Source organism: Megalobrama amblycephala, linkage group LG8 (genome assembly GCF_018812025.1).
Source record: "Megalobrama amblycephala isolate DHTTF-2021 linkage group LG8, ASM1881202v1, whole genome shotgun sequence".
NCBI lineage: Eukaryota > Metazoa > Chordata > Actinopteri > Cypriniformes > Xenocyprididae > Megalobrama > Megalobrama amblycephala.
Genome location: NC_063051.1, coordinates 25,061,617 through 25,083,068, shown reverse-complemented (window position 1 = coordinate 25,083,068; position 21,452 = coordinate 25,061,617). Strand labels below are relative to the sequence as shown.

The 21,452-nt window shown below is 37.3% G+C and overlaps 1 protein-coding gene across 2 annotated transcripts in view; it reads right to left on the bottom strand.

Annotated features, from left to right (window-relative positions):
• Positions 1-428: 428 nt before the first annotated feature.
• The window catches only part of col28a2b (collagen, type XXVIII, alpha 2b), a 36,404-nt gene continuing 15,380 nt past the window's right edge, over positions 429-21,452 (bottom strand). For both annotated transcript variants that reach the window (XM_048200206.1, XM_048200207.1), the window contains exons 17-37: positions 20,468-20,536; positions 20,284-20,352; positions 20,096-20,164; positions 19,786-19,857; positions 19,619-19,687; positions 14,215-14,286; positions 14,022-14,090; positions 13,119-13,187; positions 12,944-13,012; positions 12,742-12,810; positions 12,572-12,640; positions 9,711-9,779; positions 9,555-9,623; positions 9,395-9,475; positions 9,118-9,153; positions 9,001-9,037; positions 7,477-8,034; positions 5,084-5,340; positions 4,801-4,996; positions 2,136-2,327; positions 429-2,044 (exon numbers count right to left, since the gene is read on the bottom strand). In XM_048200206.1, the coding sequence (XP_048056163.1) occupies positions 2,037-2,044; positions 2,136-2,327; positions 4,801-4,996; positions 5,084-5,340; positions 7,477-8,034; positions 9,001-9,037; positions 9,118-9,153; positions 9,395-9,475; positions 9,555-9,623; positions 9,711-9,779; positions 12,572-12,640; positions 12,742-12,810; positions 12,944-13,012; positions 13,119-13,187; positions 14,022-14,090; positions 14,215-14,286; positions 19,619-19,687; positions 19,786-19,857; positions 20,096-20,164; positions 20,284-20,352; positions 20,468-20,536 (2,268 nt within the window). In that variant the 3' untranslated portion in view covers positions 429-2,036. The remainder of the gene's footprint in view (positions 2,045-2,135; positions 2,328-4,800; positions 4,997-5,083; positions 5,341-7,476; positions 8,035-9,000; positions 9,038-9,117; positions 9,154-9,394; positions 9,476-9,554; positions 9,624-9,710; positions 9,780-12,571; positions 12,641-12,741; positions 12,811-12,943; positions 13,013-13,118; positions 13,188-14,021; positions 14,091-14,214; positions 14,287-19,618; positions 19,688-19,785; positions 19,858-20,095; positions 20,165-20,283; positions 20,353-20,467; positions 20,537-21,452) is intronic.

Here is a 21,452-nt window from a genome sequence, read left to right as displayed (position 1 = left end):
CACGGCTAAACACAAACAAAAGATTAATGATAAATACTTCCTAGTTAAACAGTAATTTGGGTTAATAAAAAAGACATCTCAAACTTATCATTGAACTTCATTGGAACATGGGTGCCATTCAAAAGGGTGTGTTAACTTGGAAATCACAAATATGGAACATGTTTTTTCAGCCCTAGTAAATGGTTCTAGAATTATCTCAGGGCTCAGGGGAGAGCAGCAGTCAGACTAGAGACACTATTACTAAAATTAAAACAGGCAGAAAGGTGTTGGGGGAAGGAGTCATGTAATTTAAGTCAAAGCATAAGGGACAGATGTGTGAGACTAAAAGAGAAAGCATGAGGAGATATTAATAACAAGCACAAATGAGAAAGAGAGAAATTACTAATATACCAGCTTAATTTCATATTTTAAGACAGATAGACATTAGCTGAAGATCATACCACTTTTATTTTGGGGTTGATTGTCTTGGGGCCCTACTATATTTAACTAAACCCAGGGACTTCACGTATATACATTTTTGTGAAAAGATAATACAAATTTGAGAAAAATGGAGAAAGAGGTTTTTGCCAACATAATGGTGTAGTATAGGCACCAGTAGCAAGGAGCTAACTGGACCCAACCCTTTGCTCCAAAGTAATTGGTCACATGAACAAAAATGGCAGGTCATCTACTTCCAGGACTGCATCCCATGCAACTGCCATTGAGATGAATTGGAATGCTAGGGGATAACTGCCTCAAGTATTATAGTCATCCTTGGACATCACAATACCACAATATGGTACCTTAATTTCTTTCCAGAAGATGGCAGTGTGTAACCTCAAGAGAACCACGTTACCTCATTAGAAATCTATTATAGTCAATCTATAAAGCTTCAAAAAAGGTGTTTTGAACCATCTTTCAGTTGTTAAATAACATTTCAAGTTTTTAATTGTTTAAATTAATTTGACGGTTTTTATGTCAGGTGGTACAACCAAATAGTTGTATGTATATACACTATCTGACATGGAAAGGATACCAACCTACCCATACTTGAATTTAGCAGTATTTGGGAGATATCTACAAACCTTTTCACTCTGCCACAAGGATCACTTGGGTTCCTCTGGATGATGCATCATCATGTTTACTGTTATTACCTTGTCGATTCATAATAAAAGAGTCATGTTTGCAGTTGCGCCACCCTGACATTTGAGAATATACAAATTGAAAAACATTTGGCTAGCAATTATCTCAACAACTTTAAAACTGATATTTTTAAAATTTGTTTATATGAAAGGTTTCAAACCTAAAATGATGCCATATTTAGTTTAAAATTTAAATAGTTTTCTTAGTCTATTCATTTGTTCAGACAGTTGCACCACCTGACATTTTGAGGGTTTAAGATAACAAAACATAAAATAATAATATGTATTATTTAAACTACTAAATAAATTGAAACTAAATAGGTTTTATAGAATAAAGTGATTTATGTCATGAATTTATCAAATATTTTTAAAAGGAAATAATGCACTTGGACACAAAAATATGCATGTCATGTCATTGACCATAAAAAGCAGCACAAATCCTCTTTGAGCAGAACAGAAAATACTCCATAATTTAGTGAACATGGAATTACAGAACATTTGAATTTGCCAAGCCAAGCCATTTATCCATGTACAAAATATTTTATTACAAAAAGTACATAAAAGATTAATAAAAAAAAAAAAAAAAAAAAAAAAAAAAAAAAAGGCTTTCACTGATACTAACAACATTGGTTCTCAAAATCAAGAACACATTTCCTTTATTACATAAATGCCAATTCAATGAATGTTGTGTAAATATGACAGACAGTGTACAATATTACAATACTGCTTATTCACAGTTCTGCTGGTTGTGATATGAAAGTACTGTTCTTTCTTAGTTATCTACTGTTGCATTACAATGTCCCTCAAATGTCCTTTCCTACAAAATTTTTCATATGCTTTATGTATTTCAGTGCAGGTCCGTTGCAGTGATAAGTGAGGAATTGCAGATAAAGGAAAATTTATCCACAATGTATATCAGCCTCCTAAACACAAAGAAAAGAGTGTAACTATATGGCAGGAACTGGTGCCCATTTTCATTTGCTGTAACATTTACTTATCAGGTGTGTATTTTACCTGCTCTCACGACCACACATGTCCTCTTGCACTCTTCTTCTGTGTCAAAGCGGTTCCGGTTCCCGTCACAGCCTCCGTACCAGAACTGTGCACAGGCGTTGGCCTGCCGGTCATAGTACCATCGGATGTTATAGTCCCGACAACGGCCCTGATCCAGGAGCAGCTCACAACGAGGGTCCAGAGGCACAACCTCTGAACATAGATGTAAAAAAAAAAAAATTTTTTTTAGCAAGATGGTGGGCACTGAGAATATGTCCCTTGGTTACTTGCTTTTGCAATTCCAAACTGAGTTTTTGCACTCTTGTGAAGGGCACTTCGGGAAGGGGACGGCATTTGTAGGGGCCTTCCAAATGAAAGTGAACACCGGAATCCCTTCACAAAGGGCCCTACCCCAAGTCTGTTACTGAAGGGTCCATGCGATGGTCACATCAAAAAAGTAATTTTATCATTTATAGTCATGTGACCCAGGGTAGCGAATCCTCATGATTCATTTTACAGCTAGATGGCGGAAGAGTTTGAGTTAATGTTATGTTTATTACATACATTTATGTCATATACATTTCATATGAAGTTTAAATAAACTGTAAGAAATGCGTTTAATAGTTTATACGTTTATACATTAGGTAAATGTGACTAAATGCATGGTTCAAAGGAGAGACAGCTAGATTTAAAGTTGAGAACAGAGAGGGAATATATGCACTCACACTCATTTAAAGGTGCTAAAGAGGATCTTTTCGTCGACTGAGAAACCAAAGACTGCTAGTGAGTTTTTGAAATGAGCACATGTGTAAGAACAACCCCCCTCCTTCACAGCTCATTTCAAGGGAACGCCTCCCAAAACTTGTGCACGAGTATTGGAACTCGAGTGTTTACCACCGGAATTCGCTGTGTCGTGTTAGTGGATTCATTATGTCGGACTCACCGCAGGTAACTCATAATCTGTAGTTGTTACTCCTGTCTCCTGACAAAAACATTGCATGCGATGCGGTGCCTGTAGAGTGTGGAAAGTTACTGGAGCGCGCAGCCGCGCTCTTCTCTCACAAGGAACGTAATGGCAGTGATTGACAAGCCAGAGGGCCAATCGTTTACGTGATGATCTTTTATCAGTTAGTAAAGACAGTTTCAAGTAATATTGCAAAAATGTATAAAACAAAACATCCTCTTTAGCACCTTTAATGCATATTTTAAAAACATCATATTTTCAACAATTATATAAACAGCAATAATAAGAAATTTGAGTGTTCATATGGACGCTCACTTCCGATTGGAATTTGAATATTAATGTAAACAAGAAAGTAAGTAATGAGTAAGTAACTACGAAATCAGGGATTTGCCCCCTTCCCAAACTAGCATACAACCTATTGTGGACTTTATCTTTGTATTTTTATGTACAATAAATTAAAAAAAAAAAAACTGTAATAATTTTGTGTGTGTGTAAACCATGATACATTTTTTCAGGATTCTTTAATAGAAAGTTAAAAAGTACTATTTATTTTAAATAGAAATCTTTTGTAACATTATAAATGTCTTTAATATTTCTTTTGACCAATTTAATGCATCTTTGCTGAATAAAACTATGAATTTAAATAAATAAATGAATAAATATATTATTAATAAAAAAGATATATATATATATATATATATATATATATATACACACACACATACACACAGTCCAAAAGTTTGGAACCACTAAGATTTTTAATGTTTTTAAAAGAAGTTTCGTCTGCTCACCAAGGCTACATTTATTTAATTAAAAATACAGTAAAAACAGTAATATTGTGAAATATTATTACAATTTAAAATAACTGTTTTCTATTTGAATATATTTCACAAAGTAATTTATTCCTGTGATGGCAAAGCTGAATTTTCAGCATCATTACTCCAGTCTTCAGTGTCACATGATCCTTCAGAAATCATGTGTACAATTGTACAAAATATTTGTGTACAATATTTTTTTTCAGGATTATTTGATGAATAGAAAGTTCAAAAGAACAGTGTTTATCTGAAATCTAATCTTTTGTAACATTATAAATGTCTTTACTGCCATTGATTTAATGCATCCTTGCTGAATAAAAGTATTCATTTCTTTAATTTCTTTAAAAAAAAATAAAAATAAAAATTCTTACTGACCCCAAACTTTTGAACGGTAGTGTATAATGCTACAGAAGCTTTGTATTTCAGATAAATGCTGTTCTTTTGAACTTTCTATTCATCAAGGAATCCTGAAAAAAAAAAGTACACAACTGTTTTCAACATTGAAAATAATCATAAATGTTTATTGAGCAGCAAATCAGCATATTAGAATGATTTCTGAAGGCTCATGTGACACTGAAGACTGGAGTTACGATGCTGAAAATTCAGCTTTGCATCACAGGAATAAATTACTTTGTCAAATATATTTAAATAGTACACAGTCACAGTTATTTTAAATTGTAATAATATTTCACAATATTACTGTTTTTTACTGTATTTTTAATTAAATAAATGTAGCCTTGGTGAGCAGACGAAACTTCTTTTAAAAACATTAAAAAAAAAAATCTTAGTGGTTCCAAACTTTTGGACTGTATGTATGTATGTTATATATATATATATAATTTTATTTTTTACTGACCCTAAACTTTGTGTGTTTTGTAGTGGATTAGTGAGTGCGTCATGTGTTTACCTTTAGGTAAAGGTGGTCGTGGGGCTGGTATATACAGCACTGAGGATGATGACGAGTTCACAGTTGTTGATGTTGATGATGATGATGATGAAGGTCTGCTATGTGTGGATGTCCCAGTGACTGTTGGAGTATCTCCTCTACCACTGCTTTGCTCTGAAGTGTTTGTGTCTGGTGTCTCAGTTACATGCTCAATCTCCTGAGGGAACATTACAAACATACACACAAAATTAAATTAGAACACAATTTAAAAAAAAAATCCATTCATTATCTTTAGTGCACTAACCTCATTAATGTCTGGACCAACTGTTGGCGCAAAAGTTTCTCCCCTCCTGCGCCCTTGAGTGTCAGTGTTCATCCCAGAGCGTGTTCCCTTGTTCTCTCTGTTGCCTTCATTTATGTTGGTGCCATAATTATATCTGCTGTTACCATTGATGCGGTTGCCATTAATTCCATATCCGTTTTCAAAACCATTGATGCGACTGAAGATTAGTGCTCCGTTTTCATCCTCACAGAGCTGATTGACTAGTTTGGACTCCAGAGCTGTATGACAGAATTAAAAAGAGAGAAAAAAAGTGATCTTAGACAAAAATATTATATATTTACTTACAATTTTCAGTCTGAAATTGCTAGTACACTCACAAATACAATAATTACAAAAATGGCAAGTAACACATTGAATTAAACATGAACTTTTAAAGTATAAAGACTGAAATAATATTTTCTTGTAAAAAGTAGGTTACTGGGTCTCCAGTAGCTCACAGAATACAGGAAGTGAATGTTAGGTTGTAAGGAGAGTAATGGTAAGCATTATTGTGTACCGCTCAGCAACAGGAATCTTTTCCTAATGTAAATCCAAAAGATCTGTAGTCTCTCTTTAAACCGCATCAATTATGTACATTTTAATTGTGCCTGACCTGCGTGACTAAAGCAGTGAGAAATGCAATGAACATTTTCGCTCTTTATGAAGTCCATTACATCAGGGTTTGCTATTGCTGTGATATCATGTGAGTGACAGGTTGTATACAAAAAAAAAAAAAAAAAAAAAAAAAAAAAAAAAATGATGTGTACAAATTATTTACAATAACTGCAATATTCCATAAATAAATAAGAATCATTCATTTTGATTTCATGGTGACAGTAGATGTAAAGATGCTATGTATAAGGCATGTAAATCAGGCCAAATGTAAATAAAATCATGAAACAACATTAGAGTGGTCCCCTATATGCAAAAAAATATCACCATATAAAGAGTTTTTGTGAACATTTGTCAACTCCATCAGCTTACAAGTCAACTTCGTCATACATAAAACCTGACGGAGATGACGTCTGATGGAGTTGACAAAACTGAATATTTAACATGTTAAAGCTGTTATAATTATATTTAATTGTATTAAAAAAAAATATAAAACTTCCAGGACTGTATGTCCAACTGTAAGATCCACAAAGAGCAGGAAATAGGAAAGGGGTCCTCAGAGTTGAAGATGACCATGACATTGCCTGATTTACTCAGAATTATAAAAAATTCTGACGGAGCTGACGCAAAGTGAGGACACAACTTTGATAGGCAATTTTTTTTTATGGAAAATATAATTCAAGACTTACTTTTTATATTTGTTTGATATATTACAGATCTCTGCCTTTCAATTTAAATGTATATTTTTGAATTTGTTGCATTTTTAAACACTTTATTTGGCAATTTTACAGTGTGACCTCATGCTGAGGACTGTTTAAATTACATGTATTTTCCAAGTATAGAGCATGTATTTAAAATAATACTAACAAAATTATTTAAAAATAAATGCAATGAATGTCTCGAGTATCCAGATTTCCTTTAGATGTAACTTTTTAAGTATTTTTATTTTGATGAATTTATTTATTTTCAACATAAAGAGGGCTTTGGTGTGTAGGACATGTTTTGTCCCTTATCTCAAGAATAGTCAAACCAAAATTTATTCAGACAACTTGAACATTTCATTCATTAATTCAGTTTATTTACTATAGTTAAAAAAGTGGTAATAAAATATGACAATATGATCTCAACTGTGTTAAACTGTGTCAGAAAAAAATAATCTTAATTATGTTAGATAACACTTAAGCAAAACATGGTCAGTTCAAAGTGTCTGAATAATTTTTGGTTCCAAATTTATCAATTTTACTGGTAATTTACTGGCAATTTAATGCCAGTTTGCCAGTTTTATGTTAACATTTTTATAACAATGGAACATATGCAGCAGTTTTTAAATGTATATGTTGAAATCTAAAAGTTAATTAATAATGATTTAAAATGTACTAGTAATGAAACAAAACTATGAATGATTCAAGCACTATTCTGCACCACATCATCTCTCTATTATGAATGTTTAATTTAGGAAGTGAAGTGCAGTTATTATCTTAATATTAAAGTATATTTAAGTTTGTGTAAAATGTCATAACCTTTTAGCAGTCTGGTCAAATCATGAGTAAAAATAAAAAGATTTAAAAAAAAAAAAAATTCCCCTGCTGGCAGATGCAATAAATACACCATTCTGTGGGAAAAAGCATCTTGCACATATTGACGGCAGATTGCATCCATACGTACAGTATTCAAACATGTATCTTACCATAGCCAGAGAAGTACTTTCATACAGTAGAAGTATGTGAATTGGCATTCAGCCTCAAGCTTGGTGTATCTATTACCTGGCAAGGTGTTGAAGTCGTCTATGTAGTACATGTGCTCAGTGTCAGGGTCCGACGCAATAAGATTGAGCTCCTGGAGAAACTCTTTCTGTGTTGGATCACTAATGTTAACAATCCCCAGAGCGTACATCTCAATGTTGGCTGCATGCGCCTCCCTAACAGCGATCTCCAGCTTCACAGGCTCCCGTTTATCCGTTTGTCCATCCGTGATGACAATGGCAACCTTCCTCACCCCTGTCCTCGCACTGTAAAACGCTTCCTGAGTTGCTTTGCGGATGGCAGAGCCGGTGTACGTGCCCTCGCCGATGTAGTGAACCCTGCGTATGGCTTGTTTGACATCTTGTTTGGTGATGTAGCGGGCAAGGTTGAACTCAAGCTGGACCTCAAGGCTGTACAAAACGAGGCCAACTCGAGTGGCATTACGCCCCACAGTGAGTCTGTCGACTAGTGCAGCCACAAAATCCTTTATGATCTCAAAGTTTTCAGGCCCAACACTCTCAGAGCTGTCAATCACAAATACTAGCTCCATAGGACGCTCTTTACATTTGACTCCACAGCCTGAAAGACAGTACAGTACATTTCATGAATTTATAACCAATGGGACTGGGCTAAAATTATGCTATATACACTACCGTTCAAAAGTTTGGGGTCAGTAAGATTTTTTGAAAGAAATTTATACTTTTATTCAGCAAGGAAGCATTAAATTGATCAAAATCGTCAGTAAAGACATTCATAATGTGACAAAATATTCAAATAAATGCTGTTCTTTTGAACTTTCTATTCATGAGAAAATCCTGAAAAAAAAAAAAATGTATCACAGCACAAAAATATAAAGCAGCACAACAATATTTCCAACAATGATAATAATAATATTTCTTGAGCAGCAAATCAGCATATTAGAATGATTTCTGAAGGATCATGTGACACTGAAGAGTGGAGCAATGATGCTGAAAATTCAGCTTTGATCACAGGAATAAATTACATTTTAAAATATATTAAAATCAAGGTTATTATCGTTAACTAAAACTATTTAAACTGTTAATTGAAATAAAGCTGAAATAAAAATAAATATATATTAGTTAAAAAAATGTAAACTAAATAAAAATTAGAAAGGTTGGCAATAAACATATGTTTAAGTTGAATCAGTAAAATTATTAACTGGAAATAAATAAACTAAACTAAAACTGAAATAAAAATAAATTAAACCTAAATAGCAATATTAAAAAAACTAATACAATGACAAAAGCACAGTGAAATTACTAAAAATGAAACTAAAATTAAAAATACAAAAAGCAAATTCAAAATACTAATATAAAAATACTAGCAACACTGATTCAAATAGAAAATAGTTATTTTAAATTGTTATAATATTTAACAATATTACTGCTTTTATGGTATTTTTCATCAAATAAATGCAACTTTGGTGAGTAGAAGAGACTTCTTTAAAAATCATTAAAAAAAAAAAATCTTACCGACCCTATATAAACCAAATTAGGTTTAAGAGTAATGCGGGATGCCACATACCACAAATCTCCCTGATCATTCTGATTATCTCGTCCCTCTAAAAGCAAACATCATATTTGAATGAGTAAAATATGTATATTATGGTTTAAATGTTGTAGTATGATGTGAAAGACATACCGTTAGCCCAGAATCTCCTTTGATTCCTGGTCTACCCTGAAAAATTGAGTTATAATACATCTCAAAATATACAAGAAAATGAAATGACACCACTGAGATTTTTTTTTTATAAATATAATTTTGCTTCTGTTTTACTCAGCCGATAAATAATGACTATATGGCTCAATTACTTTGCTGTCTACAATTTAGGCAGCATCCTAAATTAAACAGAATCTCATACATACAGTATTATGACCGATTTTAAATGCTCTGATAACGTTGAGGTTAGTTCACTAACTGTTTGTCCAGGAATGCCAGGATCTCCCATGTCACCTTTAACTCCCTTCATCCCTCTCTCACCCTGAGCTCCACGATCCCCCTGAGAAACAAAAATGGACCTCGTATTACAATATACAAATATTCAATCATATAACAGATTATATAACAAAACCTGAGACCTTTGACCCCGGCATTCCTTCTCCAGGAGATCCCCTTGGCCCGCTTACACCCTGCGACCCCTGATCACCCTGTAATAGCGTATGAAAGATGTGCACTTAGGTTTAGATATAGATATGTGTTCAAATCTTTATGATGCGTGTATGCCAGTGTCTCACCTTCGGACCCTGTATGCCTTGTCCCGGTGGACCAGTAGGCCCAGGAGGTCCTGGTCTTCCCATGTTGCCCTGAGACAGAGTATTGGGCACAAATCAAAAGAGAAAAACACATTAAGATTCATTCATGCTGAGATAAAAGTAACACTCGGACATCTGGAATGACGTTTAGGTTACTGGATTACATTGTCCAGATTTGTTGGACATATGTAAAAAATTTGAAGCAGGTGCATGTGTGTATCTGGTGGTGAATATACGATCATGGATACAGTACTATGATAAATGTGGTGTTAAGATGGTGTGGTAATCGATAAAACCTTTTGAGGAATTGGATGTATTCCAAGGAAAGTTTTTATTAGTGTGTTTTGGCATATACAGTGGCTCCAAAAAGGTATTTGGATACTTAAAACACACATGTAAATGTCTGAATATTATTGCATTAGATAACAAAACAAAGTGGCAATTATTTTAAAAAAGATATTGCAAAAAAGCAAACATTTCAAATTTAAAAAAAAAATAATTATGAGAAAAGCACCAGCAACATTTGTTTGCAGATGGTACTTTAATATTTTGTACTATAAAATATAAACCACTCAAACATTTAAGGTTGATAAGATTTTTTAAAATGTTTTTAAATCTATTTTGTAACAGAACGACTGATGATGGATGGAGGATGATGTTAAAGAAGAGTCAGTGTTTATTGCAGCAGTAGCAAACATTGATATAAGTGAGTCTTTGATATAACAGTTCAGAAAGATGATAGAATTGTAACTGGGTTTACTGTTTTGGAGGAGGAGTGGAGATCATGGCCTTTGTGAACCAGGGATGAGCACACACCTTGCTGAGATCCAGGTAGGTATCCAGGTAAGTAGCATACAAACACTGAATACACACGAGGAGGAGAATGGAGACACGTGGAGAACAAGAACTTGGAATAATCGCACGAGATTTGACGCTAGAACGTGGAGAACAGGTAAACAGTCCTTCTCTAAACAAGACCAGACAATGACTGAGCTTGAGGTTTGTGCTTTTATGCAGAGTAGCTAATGAGGGTGATTACTGACAGGTGTGGGTGATTACTGAAAGCGTACAGGTGAGCAGAAGGAGGAATGATGGGAAATGTAGTGCAGAGGTGACTGAGCTGGTGACAGTGACAGAACTCCCCCCTCCCGGAAGGCGCAGCCTTGCGCCAAAAGGAGCCCAACCGGGGAGGGAGGGCAGGCGTCCTGGAGTATTGGCCAGGGTGGTGCTGGTAGGATAAGAATCCTCCAGGGTGGTAATGGTTACCAGGGAGGTGCCTGCTGCTCAGGGGACCAGGGAGGTGCTGGCTGCTCAGGGAGCCAGGGAGGATCGGCCTCCGTGGCCTTGCCATGGGAATTTAGCTCGGTCACTATGGCTGGGGTCATATAGATAAAATTCTTGGGAGGAGCTATGGTGATGTGAACAAGAGCGGACACTGGAGAACGTACTGGAGCGGACTCTGGAGAACATACTGGAGCGGACTTTGGAGAACGTACTGGAGCGGACTTTGGAGAACGTACTGGAGCGGACTCTGGAGAACGTACTGGAGCGGACTTTGGAGAACGTACTGGAGCGGACTCTGGAGAACGTACTGGACCGGACTCTGGAGAACGTACTGGACCGGACTCAGGAGAACGTACTGGACCGGACTGTGTACAGTGCTGTACAGTCAATGGACTCTGGTCAGGGGCTGGAGCCATCACTGGACTCTGGTCAGGGGCTGGAGCCAACACTGGACTCTGGTCTGAAGCAGATTCTTGTTCTGGAGGGAATTCCCATATGGACTCAAGGACTGGAAGTGAATTTTGAGTCATCTCACAGGAACGAGCAGACTCTGATGCAGATTCAGGGGTTAGAGTGGGCTCCAATGCAGACTCTGGGGCCCGGAACGGGCTCAATACAGAACTCTGAGACTGGGGTGGACTCACTACTGAATTCTGCACCTGGAGCAGACTTGTGACCGAACTCTGGGACTGGACTGAACTCTGCAGATGATAAGAGAGGATGTGGCATTTTGGAGGCGGATTGACTGAGCAAGAGTGCATATAGGATATATTGCTCCAATGAGCAGTTGTTAGCATCCCAGTGCATCATCGAATACAGCGGTTCATCCAAACCTCCATGGTTCATACTGCAATCTGTGTTGGTCTGGCCTTCTGTAACGGAACAACTCACTTTACTGATGGGTGCGGGTGATTACTGAAAGCGTGCAGGTGAGCAGAAGGAAGGATAATGGGAAATGTAGTGAAGAGGTGGTGAGCTGTGACAGTAATATTTTGAAATTGTATTACTATTTAAATAACTGTTTTCTATGTAAATATACTATAAAATGTAATTTATTCCTGTGATTCAAAGCTAAATTTTCAGCATCATTACTCCAGTCTTCAGTGTCACATGATTCTTCAGAAATCATTCTAATATGCTGATCTACTGCTCAAGAAACATTTCTTATTATTAGTGATGCTGAAAACAGTTGTGCTGCTTCATATAATTTTTTTTTTCAGGATTTTCAGTCTTTTAATGTCTTTACTGTCACTTTTGATGGGATTTAATGTGTTCTTGCTCAATAAAGGCATTTATTTATTTAAAAAAAATCTTACAGACCCAAACTTTTTAACGATAGTATCTATAGAATCTCTGTTTTAGATTTTCACATTTTAAATTAATTTTACTTGTTTTATTATATTGTCTGCATCTTACCCATCTCATTTTGAAATCTTATGGCACAATTGGAGAAGATCTAATGCAAGAATGTGTTAAATCAAGGCTAAGAAGGGCTGAAAGAGATTGACAAGGGGCTAAATCAAGATATCATCATTATCTGACTGTGTTTGATGACGTACAGGTGGTCCTTGCAGTCCTTCCCCTGGAGGTCCAGGTGGACCTGGTAAACCCCTGAAGCCAACATCACCCTGAGACACAGTCACAATGAAATATCTGTGTTTACACAATATATGTTCATAATATTCATATATATGATCTGCTTTAGGGTAACAAATAAGAACAATCCTACCTTTGGCCCTGGTATTCCGATGCCCTCTTGACCAGGTTCTCCTGGAAGGCCAGGAAGACCAGGAGGCCCCTGAAAAAGAAGCCATCAAACTAATGACACACACAACAACAAAATATGGCCTCATGCTGAATAATGAAGACTTCTTCATGGTGCCATGAACATGAAAGGGATTTTAATAGGATCTTGTGCATGTTTTACATACTGAGGGACCAGGATAGCCATCCCCTTTAGAGCCACTTAGACCAGGAGGACCAGGGCTACCACGATCACCCTGAGAAACAAAGCATGAGCTATCCTATGATCAAGACTGACAACATATTAAGAAAAGAGTGAAATATTTATTTTACAATTTTAACAATAAATAAGAACTATTTTACCTTTGGTCCAGGAAGTCCATATCCTGTCTCTCCTACTGGACCAGATGGACCTGGTGGGCCTGCGTCACCCTACAATGAGACATTACAAAGCTTTTTGCAGATGGCTCACTGTCAGATGGCCTATTACCATATCTGAATTTCAGTTCCGGAGGCTTCTATAGGGCTTGATACACATTGATACAAACAGTAACAATGGCATCGATTTTACAGTTTTAATTCCAGCGCGAGTCCTCATCCTTTTGAAGTTTATGCAAAGTGGATTTGCAGTGCTGAAAACAGCATCCAGCAACAGACCACAAAGCGTATCAGACCCAGTTGAATTCTATTCAGAATGCTATATTTTAAAGTGATATGGAGAACATTAGGAGAAGAAATTGTTAGATAGACTCTGCATTAGAAACAGCAGTGATGAATAAAAGAGAGATAAAATCGGTGCCATGCACCAACATAAATTACACACTTACAAAATACAAATCCCCATGATGATTATGATCACTGTTTTGCTTTAGTAACAGTTTCATATTAAATCTAAAGGGGGAATCTATTAGACTATGGCTGTCATAAGCTGTCAAATGTGACTTTACAGATCTCCGCTGCTCTAGCCGAGCTTTTATATAAACTAAACACTTTTGGCGATTTTAAAAAAGGGGAGGAGCTGCTCAATATGTCCTGCCCTGTCTTCCTGTTTCAGTGGAAATTATGTCAACACATTAAATAAAGCTGCATGTTTCAAGGCACTTCAGTGGGACTTACTGTGTATTTGAAAGGTTTTCTGCATATAGATATATATATTGTGGGGTCCAAAAGTCTGAAAGTAACCTGCGAAATCTAAGTTTTCTTTGTTTTATAGTGCAAATACCAAAAACTTGGTTTATTTCAAGATTGCAATAGAAAAGCTCTTACTTTTGGTCCTGGCATTGCACGTCCCGGTAGTCCAGGTAATCCCAGTCGCCCAGGGGTGCCAGGCTCTCCCTACAAAGACATTAATAAAGAACAAAAGAAAATGTAGTTTAGTTATTTTTCTCCTCAAACTCATTTTATATGATATATAATGTACCAAAAGACAAAATATTCCAGATTCACTGATCTCACTCACCTTTGACCCTGAGGGTCCAGCTATTCCTGGTGGCCCTGCTAACCCACGGATTCCCCTCTGACCCTGATCACCCTGCACAACATCACATTAACAAAACACTACATCAATAAGTATCAAGTTGGTGTTCACAGTTAAAGACACCATTGAAACAGGAACACAAAACAACGTTCTTTTATTAGGGTAACCCTTTTAACCCTGTAAAGCCTAACATATTAAATAATAGTCCATATTATTTTCTTTTAATACAGTTTGTTGAACCTTAAGACAAAATCTAAAAAAAAGTTTGCATGAGTGTTTTTTGTTGAGTGTCATATGTGATACGTCAAAATTTTATGGCCCATATAATATGATATCAGGGCTGTAGCTAACGATTATTTAGGTAATTGAGTAATCATCCGATTATTCTAGCAATTACTCGAGTAATCGAATTATATTCATATCAGATACATATTACATAGCCTACTGTAAGGCAAGCAACTATAAAGTTTACCCTGTTCTTCTCCCAATTCACCAGACACTTACATCCATACGTGTATTTCGAAAGAAGTGGATGAATTCACGTGTTGTAAATCTGACAGATCTATTCTCCTGACCACAGCGTAAAACAAACATGGCGGCACTCATTGCGCATATAGCTCAACTACTAATGCAATCATTATAAAAGGTGCTTACACAACAAAACACATTCACTTACACATATGGCTTAAAATAAATAGCAAAAACACAATAATAATAGATTCAAGTAAAGTATTAAAAACAATTAATCACATGGTTTTATTTAACAAAACTGTCAAAATACATAATGTATTGAATGGACAACTAATGTTCTTTATGTATTATAACAAATGCCTGAAGAAGACGCCAGTGGCCTGACGATTGTTTTTACACTTTACAACGCGATCTAATCCTTGTTTAATATTGGTTACATTTATTTCAAATGTCCGATTAATCTTTAATATTTGGCCATTTCTTTATGACAAATGCTACAACTACTGTAATTTCTTGAACAAGAATGTGGACTTAAACAAGGAATTAAACTTTTATTTTGAAATCGCGACGAGTAGTTAGCACATTGCACAAGTAGAAACATACTGTATAATGTATTATCCTGCATTTGCTAAGGTTTATAGATGACTTACCTTACAAATCTGATTAAATTTTGCACATTGTGTTTCCAGATGAACGTTAAAAGCAATCTAAACTCAGCATATGCACCACTCATGTAAATATAAAATTCAGTCATGAAACTCTAATAATCGCTGATTGGTACTTTCAGTACTCTGACACCAACCAATCGGAGGTACTTCCTCATTCACATAACTTTATTTATATAACTTATAGACTTTATTCATATCGTATCCTAGCTGCGATCAGCATGCTGCACGATATGAGAACTCCTATCATCCCACTTCCTCCCCAGCACCACCTGTAGAGATCTGATACGGGGGGGTTCTATCATCCTGCAGCAGCCATTCCTTTGTTGTCATTTTGAATAAGCTGAACAATTATGTATTTGCTCAGCAGCAGCAGCGTAGCAGATCTCATTCCAAAATCAAGTCTATGTACATTCCATGCTCCATGCTAATAAAATGCTGGTTGAAATCTATTCACTCTGAGAGTTGTCATGATTGAAATGATAACAGTTCACGTGAAGCTGCATTTACTGTGAACGGAGGCGCTCTTTTACCGGTTACTTGACACGGACAAATTGAAATCGAGGGTTTTTTAAAATCGATTGACCACTCTCAGTGGTCAACCGGGGCTGCCATAGACTTCCCAATAGCTCTAGTGGTCTCCTTAGTGCCCCTGAGAGACAAATCTGTAGCCAAACACAGTTCTCGAACAGCTTTGGGCCCTACCCCCTCGCCATCAACCAGGTCCCTCAGTAGGTTAGCCTGTTATGCCTGCAGAATAGACGTCACTTTTCCACTGCGTGGTACGACTCTGCACAGCATGGCATGGATCGGCTCTCTTTACTTTGGCTCGGTTTGCTTTTCCACTGCAGTTTAGTACCACTTCAAAGTGGGTGGGATTATAGACTGATCGTTATAGTTGCGCCGTGTCGTATGCTACTGCCGTGAAATAATCGTAAACGTGACACAAACGCACAACACAGAAGCAATGGACCATATTAATGGAATGGTGTTCTTGATCGTCAGGATGTAGATGTTGTTCACTGCAAGATGAAGAAGTTTGTTTCAAAGGAGGCTGACAGCAGCAAAACAAAATTTGTGCAAACAAATGATACTGTGGTGATTGTTGCTGCTAGCGGGTTTGGTGTCTTGTGTCACAAATGCAATGATGCTAGTAATGACGATTCTCTCTGATTAATCAGTGATATGCAGTGTTTACATGTCACATTTTACTATCGGAATGGCTCGCTTGGAACTTCAACCAAGGTGGTACTATTTAAGTGAGACGTACCGAGCCATACCATGCAGTGGAAAAGCACCAAAAAATGAGCCGTACTAAGCTGTACCATACAGTGGAAAAGCACCTATAGTGTGCAGACATGAGGCAGCCTGACCCGCTACCATGTATGCTTTACCCACTATTGTTGAAGATGTTCTTTGAGACTTAGTGAGCAGCATCAGGGCTTTCAGGGATGATGCTTTGCTAGGGGACATATATTTTGCGAGCATCTTTTCCACCTTAGGCATCGCCCCATAGCCATATTCTTTCAACCCCTGAATACACATGAACCTGGGGGCTGAAAATACATGAAGAATATGGCTTATTCCGCCAACAAAGTGGCGAATCCTCTATATCCCCAGCCTTGATGCTCAACACATCCACCTCCTCAGACCTGGATAGCTGAAGCACCGGGCTCTCTCCCTGGGTGGAAGAAGCCACAGCGTGGGCTTCCGATCCCAGAGAGAAAGCACTGGATCCCCGCAGGTGATGGCAGAGAAAGGGCTGTGTCCATCTCTAACCCCTCCGAGAAATCCATCTCCGAACCTCATGATCTCAGCTTCTGTGCTGCATCAGCAGCAACGGGGCCAGAACTCGAAGAGTGACAGGCGGATTGGAGCGTGCAAAGCAAACACTTAACCCAAATACTTAACACACAAATTGAGTGTATCCCCACCCATGAAAAAAGGACGGCAGGAAGAAATACACAACTTGAATGTTTGCTTATTGTTTGCTTGATCAAAGCCTGATTCAGTCCACAAGTCTGTTTCAAAATCTGCTTCATCCCATGAGTCTACTTCAAGGCCTGTTTCAGCCCAAAAGTCTGCTTCAAGGTCTGCTTCAGCCCAAGAGTCTGCTCCAGAATCTGTTTTAACCCTTGAGTTTCACGCCTTCCTTGATGCAATCATGGTGGTCATCCCTGATATCTGCCATGGTGCGACCACAGAGGTCATCCCTGAACTTCATGTCTGCCTTTACACAACCGCAGAAGTCATACCAGAACTTCAAATTTGCCTCAATGTGACCGCAGAGGTCGTATCTGAGCTTCAAGTTTACTTAAACATGACTGCAGAGGCCGTACCAGAACTTCAAGTCTGTCTCGACACAACTGCAGAGGTCATATCAAGTCTGCTTCGACGCGACCTCAGAGGTCATACCTGAACTTCATGTCTTCTATGATGCGACCAAAGAGGTCATACATGCACTTCAAACCAGAGACACTTTGCTAATCCTGTCATGTTCATGGAGTTTTGCCTGATCTAGCCTTGCCTGTTCCACCAGATATGCCCTGGGGGTCTTCGGTCTCATCTGATCTGCTATGGTGGTCTTCTGTTCCGCCATGGAAGACTACGGTTTTGTCTGATTGGCTATGGTGGTCTTCTGCTCAACCATTGAGAGCTACAGTTGTGTCTGATCTGCTATGGTGGTCATCTGCTCCGCCCTGGAGGTTGTCTGCCCTATCAACCCAGCCTGAGCTACTTCAGCCACTGCTCCTTGGATCAGGCTCATTACTTCTCAACGGACCAGGCCAACCACAGCACCACTGGCCAAGCTCCTCACTGCTCCATGGACCAGGCCCAGCATTGCTTCACTGCCTAGAACCATCATTGCTCCATGGACCCGGCCCACCACTGTTTCGTCAATTTTTTTCCGTTTTATGGCCCAGGTCCACCACTGTTTCACGACTAAGTTTTTCCCCTGTTTCATGGCCCAGGACAGCCATTTGTCTCATGGTCAGGTTTTTTCCCTGTTTCACTGCCCTGGCCCACCATGGTTTCATGGTCTGGACTCACTTCGACCCCAAGACCAAGGCCCAACATTGACCCATGTTTCAAGTCTTGTTACCCCACACCGCCCCTCAACACCACCCTCCTGGACTGATGTTACATTTGGAGCATCTGGAATCCAAACCCTGTGTGTCTGAGTTCAGGACTTATGTTGAAGGGTGTTTTTGCCTTGTCATGCCTTGTTTCACCTTATGTGTGCTCTCGCTACCTTGTCTGCTACTATGGTTACTCTTGTTTGTTTCCCTGACAATACGCCCCTCCTCTTGTTACCTTGTTAACTTTTCTGTGTATAAATAGGCCCATGTTTGAGAAAGCGTTTGTTGGTTATTGTTTGAATGTTTTCAGTGTAAGTTAGTAGCATTGTCTCTTCATGGTATTCATGCCTAGTCTGTCTTGGAGTTCATGTCATTGCCTTGTCTGGATTTATGCCTTGTCTGCCTTGGATTATTCACTGCCTTGCCTGGATTCATGTCTTGTCTGTTCGTGGATTATTGTGACTGTGCACGTGTGGAATACACTTTGCAAATAGATCCTCATCTCTCTGAGACAATTCTGCAAATTAGCAAATATTAATATAATTATACAAAATTCATTTAAAATAAGAAATGTATATATAATTTTTATTATTATTATTATTTTTAATTTTCGGTTTTCGGCCAAGTGCATCCAAAATTGTAGGTTTCGGCCCAGAATTTTCATTTCTGAGCATCCCTACTAATGCTCTATTGTTTTAATTGTGGGGGGCAAAAATATAATGCAATGCAATTCAATGATGACTGAGAGATGAACAAAAAATGTTCCTCAAAAGCCTGATAGATCATATTTGATAATCACATTTTACCATGATGTTTCTAAAAATGATGTATAGATGTATAATACTGAAGTCCAGTCATTTTGAAATATTACTAACAATATAAAAATATAAAAGATTTCACAGCAAAAAGACAAGTAAATCACGACCTGAAGGTGGACAATTTTACAATACACTAAAAGGCCTTTTACTTGCTAAAAAATATGAACAATCAATCAGACGACGGAAGGCACGTAGATTGTGTGTAATTTACAGCAAAGTATTGATCAAGTTGATAATTTAGAGGCCTTAGAAATTTGTATGACAGAAAAAAGAAAAAAGTATGACACAGAAGGCTTTATAGGGTTATGATGATTTTAGAAAGGTAAACATGTAAGAAAAGTGAAAGAGATACTTTTTCACCCTGGATCCCGACTCCTGCTGCTCCTTCAGGGCCCCTCAACCCAGAGGCTCCTGGTTCTCCCTGAAATACACACAGAGATACAAAAATGAGTGTGACTTTTTCTGAAGTGTTGATGCTGAGCAAGTAAAATGTCTTAGTGATTAAGGTGAGACTGGTACCTTCTGTCCTGGAGCTCCATCTTCCCCAGGTAAACCTGGTAATCCTGATAACCCTGGAGCTCCAGGTTCCCCCTACACATGTATATAGACAATAATTTAAAATCAGTATCATTAGGAGTGGAGCATAAATAATAAAATATATATATATATATATATATATATATATATATATATATATATATATATATATATATATATATATACACACACACACATGCTGTAAAAGGCAATTACATACTTTAATGTGCATAAAGAAAACAAATGTTTTCATGTTGATTGAAGATTTATTAGAAAAGTTAAGAAGACTTACTTTAGCTCCCGGTTCTCCTGCTCCTCTCTCTCCTGGTGCACCAATCTCACCTGGTAAACCTTGATCACCCTTCAAGAGCACATTTGCAAACATACAGACGTTTCCATATGTTATCAAATAATGTTTATCTGGGACCTATTACTATTTGAAGATGCGACTGCATTTATAGCATGATGGGAAAGTCTTGCCTTTGGTCCAGGGTAGCCCTCACCCAGTGGGCCTCTGCTTCCCGGGGGTCCACGTGGTCCTTCCACACCCTAAAAATGAAACATAACAAAACAATCAGCATGTCATAAATTATCAATGCATTCTTGGCTATGGATATACAGAACATTTTATGTCATCATGCACAGATCATAAGTTTGTTAGCACCTTCTCTCCTTGGATCCCTATTCCAGGAAGCCCAACTGGACCTTGAAGCCCAGGAGGACCAAAATCACCCTCAAGGGAATAAACACAAATATATTCATGTCAGTGCCAAGCATAAGCAAATTTGTCAGCACATTCTAGTTATTAAAATGATCTGGAATGTGTAATAGATACAACATTGATATTCATATGTCTTGGCCACAGGCTGAGTAGCTACTGACTGCACTGCACGCTGTGACATGTTTCTCCAAACATCCACAGAGAGAGATTTAATAATGCACATTGTGCAAATAAGAAAAGCTGGGCGGTATGGCGGTATATATAGTGGTGATGGCATAAAATGTTGATTGTTAGAGATTTTGCTATATCATGTATATCGCAGTATGTAAATATATACAGTACACTGACACTGGCACAGCACTACTGACACTTTAGAGTGATGAAATAAATAAATGAGAATATAAAGACAGGGATGTGCTTTATAGTGCAATTAGTTGTGAAAAGAATTCAGTGCAGTGCTTGCGCTGACTGGCACGTGCATTCATGTAAACACAATTGAGTAAATAGTTGGGTGTAAACCGCATGTGCATCAGTATAATGGATCCATGCAATCTGTCTTAAAGTAACAGCAGTCTAAAATACCTGCTGTTCTCTGTGACGTTTATGTTAATCAAACAAGAGAAAATCACTCACTGCTCTTGAATAACTTTTGTAGCTTTAATAAGAATAAATTTATATTTAATTAAAAAAAGTGAAGACTATGCAGTATGCAGTTAAAAACAAAAATAAAAAACTATGCAGTTGTTAATAACAAAAATAAAATAAAATAAAATAAAATAAAATAAATAACTATATTGTGATATATATCGTTATCGTGAAATAAAATTTCTCATATCGTGAAATACGATTTTGGTCATATCCCCCCCCCCAAATAAGTTACACAAACCTTTTGAAGCTAAGAACATGTAAAATGTGGATGAAATCTGAG